Consider the following 8,154-nt stretch of genomic DNA (forward strand, 5'->3'; position numbering starts at 1 on the left):
GCATGATAAGTGGCCTCGGATAAAAGATGTGCATTCCTCTAGAGGCACAGTTCAACACGAAGGCAGCGGATTTCGTAACAGAGCAAATTTTGCTGCGCTTTATTTTCCATTTACCAAAATTCCGTAGTGTGCATTAAAATTTAAATTGTGTCTGGATGAAGGCAGATCTGTTTTTGTTGTGCTTTTGTGCCTGTTGACAAATGCAGAGAGAGAGAGAGAGAGAGAGAGAGAGAGACCGGAGAGAAAGAGAGTGTATGTATGTACTGTATGTACATGTATGTTTCAGAATAATAAACAGTCTACAGACGTTGTCATTGACTTGCATCTTTTATTTCTGTTGTTTTAACTAGTTACACAGCTAGTGTGTTTGCTTGATAGGTTCGCGACGTAATATATGGAAATTATTTTAATTCTTGTTTTATTTTTTTTTTTCGAATAATAGGTAGAACAATCAGGGATAGAACTTAGTAAAACTATTGCAGAATATATTTAAAATATCTGTAAAACTTAATTTACCTGTCGCCCATTGACACCACTGTACCCCTAGGTTATATATGTATGTACACGCTTTAATCAATGAGGGTATGTCATTCTGTTATCTGGCCACACCAAAATGTCGCAATTTATTTTATGTTTAATAAAGTTCTATATATCTATCCCAGCTACGACCTATCTCTGTATCACGGTATTTCATTCACATTCCTATGGTTCGTACTTACGTTCATGTTTGGTTTAAGGCCAAAGTTGGGCCCAAAATTTGGCGTACTATTTATTCGGTTTTGCCCGAAATTTAAGTATACTAGTGCACGTATTTTGTATTATAATGGTAATTATGAAATATATATGTATAGCACCGGGTTACAAGGAGACAAAGTATCTCAGTAGTCCAGATGTCCGAAGACGAAATTCCGGTCGATATTCGGCTTAAAGCAGTCCCGTCTGAACACAAACTAAGACGTAGTGACTTGACAGATAGCATTGCCATTTGCGTCGCATTTCTGTGCTTTCCATTTGGTCGGGGAGTTCTTCGTATTGATAGCTCCACATTCTTTGGCGGGGTTGTCAGGGTTTGTGCCCGACCCGTTTCCGTCCCAGTTTACGTACCCCAGGGACGTGTCGTCGATCCACTGCCAAGTACCGTTGGTAAACTTAAGTCCTATCCAGTTAACGTCAATGGTTGCGCTGAAATGCATAAAGAAAAAAAAAATGGTGTGAGTTCAGGATCTTTTATCATTCAAAACCACAAAAAGTATATATGTACAGTGTGTAATTTATTTAACACACCCGTCATGTGACACAAAGTAGAGTTTGAATCGCATCTCTTCATGAGTTAGTGACATCGGAGTCAATCAGCAGAATAGATATGTTGATTGATTTAACATGGAACTTTTTTTAACAGATTTATTTCTATAATAAAGATATGCAAAATAGATAAATTCAAGGCATGGAAAACGTTCATAAATCATTTTTTCATTCAGGTTGGGCTGGCGAAGATATACGGATATAATAATAATAATAATAATAATAATAATAATAATAATAATGCATATAAACATACATAAATATACGTAGGGGGCATACATACACACATACATACATGTACATATCAGACTATCAGCAATGAAGTACAGATTTTTTTTACCTTTTCAGTGCAGTAAGATATACCCTTTTCAATTAAAACTGAATTCTATAATTTAGAAGGGCAATTTCGGGGGGTTGGAGTACAATTTTTTTAAAAAATACAAGAATATATCTTACTTTCCCGGAATCAGTCCCTCTGCTGTATTTTCGTCCGCCTCACTGTTGATGACTGCCAGGGCTGCCCCCGCAGCTTGTTTTGCGCAAAAGGATTTGGCAGAGTCAAAAACGGCTCCAGCTCCAGCATTTAAAGAGAAATACTGGTAGCATTTGGAACCGTCACTTGTTGCTGCCCAGAAGTCGGTACCTGGGGGTCCCCCAACGCAAGCTAAATTAAAGAACAACTCTTTTATAAAACGATCAGGCACAGGGGAGACCTACATCTATGTGCTTTAGTCACGCATTGCTATTTCACATGGATTATATTTATTAAAAATCTGTATCTGGACTTGCAATTTTGTCTACGTGTTGTTGTTCATGCTTATGACGCCAATGCCAAAAATATTTGCACACGTAAAATTCTTATACTTTTTAATGCAACATTTAACCCGACTTTTACTCGGAGAAATTAGTAATTCTATCTACATAGCACAGTAAATTTCATTACAATTTTTACGAATATGACTTTTAAATTATTAGCTCAACTTAGTTGACGCGTTGGGTCTCCTTCTCTTAGACCTCAGGTGGTTAACTGGTTAACTGAGAATGCAGGTGAAACATCCCCAGCCTTAATAAAGAGGGGGGGGGGGGACACGGGACACGGGACAGGGCGATCTGTTCAGTTGATAATCTGCGTTCTTTGGAAACCGGTTGAAGTCTTCGAAAGGCAGACACATTTTTGTCAACTAGACAAAATAGTTAGTCCATAAATGTTAAATAACCCTTTTTAGACGTGGGATGCCGTTTACTTAAGTGTATATGGAAGCAGTTGAAATTATTTACAATCATTGATAATGACAGTAATAATAGTTACTATTATGTACAGATGTGAATAAGCAAATGGAAGTTATCATTACTATAAGATGGGAGAAATGTCTCTACTATGATAGCTCGCATATGAAAGTAGGAAACGCTCCGTTGTTGACTTAAGTGAATCAATAATTTAGGTCTAAATACTGAATAAAGCAAGTTTTTCAAATATTATAATGACGAGTATACTAACATGCCAGTGTATTTATTTAACGTCAAATTTATGTTCAAAACTTTTTGACATAACTATACAATGTCTTCTGATGTTATCACATATTGTGCCGTCGCCGCTGAAACCAAACAGACAGGTGCAGGTGAAACTGCCCACGGTGTTGGCGCATGTGACATTTTCAGCGCAATTATCTGTGGCTAGGGCACATTCATCTACATCGGCACACTTTGTGCCGTCCCCTTTGAAACCAGCTAGGCAGGTGCAGGTGAAACTGCCCACGGTGTTGGCGCATGTGGCATTCTCAGCGCAATCATCTGTGGCTAGGGCACATTCGTCTACATCGGCACACGCTGTGCCGTCACCTTTGAAACCAGCTAGGCAGGTGCAGGTGAAACTGCCCACGGTGTTGACGCATGTGGCATTTTCAGCGCAATTATCTGTGGCTAGGGCACATTCATCTACATCGGCACACTTTGTGCCGTCACCGGTGAAACCAGCTAGGCAGGTGCAGGTGAAACTGCCCACGGTGTTGGCGCATGTGGCATTCTCAGTGCAATCATCTGTGGATAGGGCACATTCGTCTACATCGAGACACGCTGTGCCGTCGCCGGTGAAACCAGCCAGGCAGGTGCAGGTGAAACTGCCCACTGTGTTGGCGCATGTGGCATTCTCAGCGCAATCATCTGTGGCTAGGGCACATTCGTCTACATCGACACACGTTGTGCCGTCGCCAGTGAAACCAGCTAGGAAGGTACAGGTGAAACTGCCCACGGTGTTGTTGCATAATTGAGGGCATGGGTATGGTACCTGGGTGCATTCGTCATAGTCTGGAATGTCTAAAAACAGCTTAGATCCCTATGTAGTGTTGTTACTTAATGGCCTAGACCACATCCTAATTCGGTCTTTGCATTGTTAACAGCATAGTCAGCATATTAATTGGCCAACTTATTTACAGGTGAGCTGCCAGTTTTTAATGGCATGTGTCATTAAATAGGTGATGTCATAGATCAAGGCGTATATTATGATACTAACAGGTGTAGCTAATAAAATGCAGTTTTATTCTAAGGATAATTGTTAAAGATTACTGCATAGATGTTTAAAGGGAAAGCATTCAAATCTTAATATTTTTACAACATAAAAAAATGGATTGATTAAAATAGGTAGTAAAGGGATGTGTAATCAAAGGTATAGCAGGAAAAGCTAGCAATGTTTCATTTTTATATATTTTCTGAAAGCCTGTCCATTTTCCCAAGAGTAAACTGATCATTTTGATTACAAAAAGTGGTTATTATCCCTGTTAAAAAATGAGCTCAATGTTTTATTTCATCCAGTGTACATCTTAACCTATGACAGCATGGAGAATTGAGAAAATGGCTTTTTAAAGGCACGATACATTTTGGAAGAATATAGGAAAAGTAATGTATTGGTATGCTAATGTAACATTACTTTAGAATTATTATCATGTTTAAAATAATACCAAGTACAATTTTTTAAACCTAGACGATTGATGTTGGTCAGTTACAGTAGTTTTGAGATAACTGTGGTACAGTGACTGTGATAAGGTTGATCATACTTTTCATGTCGGTTTTTCAAGTAAACCTTGTGATCTTTATGAATCAAGTAAATTTTAATTAATCAGCTGTGAAAAACTGGGGTGAACATCAAGTTGCAGTGACTGTGATCATGCTGATCAAAAGCACCTTTAAGACTGATAATTTGTTTCTCCCGAAAAAGTTGCGATATAAATGTGCGTGAAAATACACTCTTGCCTAAAATGGTTGATGCACGGAAATTTTGGGATGCATATCGCCCTGTTTCTTTCATTGTTATTGATATTATCAAATTAATATTGTTTATATTGTGAAATATGTGAAGCTGGAGAATTAGTAAAGTCAAGGAGAAACAACCAATGCAAATGTGAAAAAAGCGTTAATTTATTTAGGGTTTTTTTTTCAGGCCCCCCCAAAAGAGTACTTTTTTTTACATAACAGTACCAAGTAAAAAATTAAACATAAATTTGTACTGTAATTGACAATCAATATGAAATTAGGGGAAATTGTCAAGAAACATCTTCAGAGTTCATTATTAATCTCAATAGCGGGTATGCCCACCCCGAGCTTGGATAATGGCCTCCAGACGGCGTGGCATAATGTGAACTAGAGTTACAGCTTTTTGGAGAGGAATTCTGGTCCATTCATCTTGAAGCGCATCTCGCAGTTCATCTAGATTTCCAGGGGACTGTTTCTCCTCTGAATAGCACGACCAAATTCGTCCCACATGTGCTCAATTGGGTTTGCATCAGGGCTTCTTGCTGGCTGTGGCATCAGCTGAATGTTGTTTTGTCGGATATAGTCTGCAATTAAGCGGGCTGTGTGGGGAGTTGCATTGTCATGTTGCAATCTAAAATTGTCTCTGTATACCCCTCTTGCGAACGGCTCCAGGTTCTGCTGGAGAATGTCTCTGTATCTGGCAGCGTTAAGGTTTTCGTCCCTAGGAAGCAATGGGCAAATACCGTTGCTGCAAATGGCACACCAAACATGTACAGAACCACCTCCTCCAGCTATGAGAGTGCGTAGGCTCCCTGGGTAGAGGCTGTTAACTGAAAATATCCGAGAAACAATAGCTGGAGGAGGTGGTACTGAACGTGTTTGGTTGCCATTTTCAGCAACGGTATTTGCCCACTGCTTCCTCTGGATGAAACCCTGAACTGCGAGATGCCCTTCAAGATGAATGGACCAGAATTCCTCTCCAAAAAGCTGTAACTCTAGTTCACAGTATGTCACTCCGTCTGGCGGTCATTATCCAAGCTCGGGGTGGGCATACCCGCTATTGAGATAAATAATGAACTCTGAAGATGTTTCTTGACAATTTCCCCTAATTTCATATTGATTGTCAATCACAGTATAAATATACGTTTAATTTTTCACTTGGTATTGTCATGTATAAAAAGTACTCTTTTGGGGGCATGAGAAAAAAAAACCTAAATAAATTAACGCTTTTTTCACAATTGCATTGGTTGTTTCTCCTTGACTTTACCAATCCTCCAGCTTCACATATTTAACAATATAAACAGTATTAATTTGGTAATATTAATAATAATGAAAGAAACAGGGCGATATGCATCCCAAAATTTCCGTGTGCCAACCATTTTGGGCACAAGTGTATATAGTTAAGCTATTAAATCATAATTTTCCCTTTTAATTTATCCTTAACAAAATGCAGATATTTCCAAGAAAGCTGAACAAAATATTAAGAATATTGTCACCCTTCGCCTACTGCCTTACATACATTCTTTTGGGTAATACGTGAATCTTCAGTGTTCGGTGACTAATTAAATAAACATCTACACATGGCATCCTACATGTGACGCCATTATTGCGATTTTAGGGTAAAAGATACAGCCCTGAGAGTTTAAAATTGGGGATTTAGCCATACGTTTTATCGCCAAAGGTTCTAACGAAATTAAAGAGTGGAAAGTCTGATAGATAGGGGGGATTCCAGTGTGAATTGACAGGTTGGAAGGTATGTGACCAAGACCCCTGACTTGATCAGGAGTGCTGACAAGTAATACAGCATGATTGTATCAATAAGAGTACTTCCATATGTCTGTAAGGGCAATTCATTAAAAATTACATTCTTTGTAATAATAGATGTTGCACTCTCTCTCTCTCTCTCTCTCTCTCTGCGTGTGTGTGTGTGTGTGTGTGTGTGGAGAGAGAAGGAGATAAACAAACTAAAAAAGTTGCTACTTACCCGTACACGTGGAACCATCACCTGTACTGACATATCCAACTCTGCAAACACAGGTACAGCCAATCACATTCTGTGGTGGCGGGCACGGTGCATTGAAAAAGAGCTGGCAAAAGATCCCACCAAACAGATTGGAGACCAAGTATATTTGTGGGTTTGGAATGCATTCAGCCTCGGGAGCACACTGCGCTGCAGTTACTGAAAAATATCAAAGTGCTGTCTTTATGTGGTGTTCATTACTCGAGAAAAAGAAAACTTTAAATAGAAAGGGCACAAGTTTAAGTCTACTTCAATCCAGTAAATATCAGCCGTTTGCTGCGTCAACCCAGCTAACACAGAACGTTAATATAACGGCACAATATATATATAACAAACGTTATGGTATCGTTAGGGTAACGTTATTTAAAACGCTCTGTGCTTGCTGGGAATGGGGATCTTTAACCTGTCTTAGAAATTGTAAGACATAACTCAGGTTTAAGACAGTTAGTATGTTATATATATATATATATATATATATATATATATATATATATATATATATATATATATATATCCAAATAATGCTGCTTTTGTTAGCCTTCGATTTAAGATATTACAGTTGATCACATCACAGCTGTGTATCATTTTCAAGAGTGCTTTTGGTTCCAAAAGCCATCTCTCACATGGTTCAGTTACGATACAGAAAAAAGTTTAGGATAAAAAATATATTTATATATTTTTTTTTATTATTATTCAAATTAAAATATAAACTCCCTCAAATCTGATGCGAAGCAATTTTCATACAGACGTATTTAATATCAATAAAAGTAAAAGGCATCACTCAGTATTATCACACAGCATCAGAATGTGATTTTTAAAGGACATATTATGTCTACCGCGTACTTAATTACCTCCTGTACCAGGCGGCGCGACGTGCCTTCAGCAATGGTTACAAATCAGTTTATTTATTGCCCCTTTCTTCCCAAAGATCTTTTCAGATATGGTCCATGTCATGAGGATGTTGATTCTTCCCTTGAGCGGGTACTCTAATTAGCGGCGCTTTTTCAGTTTTATATATTTCTTTCTATGATTATCATTTTGGAAAAATAACTCTTTAACACTGTTAATTCTAGTCGTGATGTGATTATTTGTAGACACATGGTATTGGAGGTGTGACAATATTTTTGGTCGGGAATGTATTATTATTATTATTATTATTATTATTATTATTATTATTATTATTATTATTATGACGGTGTAATGTGGTGATCCAGACCAACGTCCTTTCTAAAATTTTCCCCTGTATGCGCCTGTCTGTACCGTCCTTTAATTTCTGGTACATTTGTTCCAGGCAGGAGAAGTGCGACTATGAACCCATTCCCATAGACACACCATCAATCTACGTGTTCGACCCTACTCTGCATGTAGGGACTTTTGCAAAGAGCAATGGGGTTAATTAAATGACGCGCCTCCTTTTGTTTCCGGCCTGCTCGTTTTATTACTACCCTGAGTGTCAGAGCAACGTAAAAGCTAGCTTGTTAAATATACCTTGTGATGGAGTCGCTTTTACTAGCTCTGACGAACAGCGACAGTCTGAGGGCGTTCTTCTTCAAAATTTTGCCTGGGGCGCTTCCATATTTGGAAGT

General features: G+C 38.3%; 1 protein-coding gene across 1 annotated transcript; it reads right to left on the reverse strand.

The window, feature by feature from the left end:
* Positions 1 to 308: 308 nt before the first annotated feature.
* Positions 309 to 7,153, reverse strand: LOC147761622 (C-type mannose receptor 2-like). The gene is made up of 4 exons (XM_087013294.1): positions 7,126 to 7,153; positions 6,533 to 6,727; positions 1,759 to 1,966; positions 309 to 1,182 (listed from the first exon to the last, which is right to left on the reverse strand). Exons 1-4 carry the CDS (start codon positions 7,151 to 7,153, stop codon positions 951 to 953), a joined length of 663 nt encoding a protein of 220 aa, XP_086869420.1. The 3' UTR covers positions 309 to 950.
* Between the last annotated feature and the right edge of the window lie 1,001 nt (positions 7,154 to 8,154).

The sequence above is a fragment of the Lingula anatina genome, chromosome 5 (genome assembly GCF_051362555.1).
Source record: "Lingula anatina isolate TDL-2025a chromosome 5, LinAna3.0, whole genome shotgun sequence".
NCBI classification, from domain to species: domain Eukaryota; kingdom Metazoa; phylum Brachiopoda; class Lingulata; order Lingulida; family Lingulidae; genus Lingula; species Lingula anatina.

Bases quoted from the DNA above. Each gene is read 5' to 3' on its own strand.
- LOC147761622 (XM_087013294.1), bottom strand. From the start codon at position 7,153: ATGATACACAGCTGTGATGTGATCAACT. The intron at 6,728-7,125 runs GTAATATCTTAA...GATATTTTTCAG, and splicing joins CAGCTGTGATGTGATCAACT to TAACTGCAGCGCAGTGTGCT. The intron at 1,183-1,758 runs GTAAGATATATT...TATGCATTTCAG, and splicing joins GAGGGACTGATTCCGGGAAA to CGCAACCATTGACGTTAACT.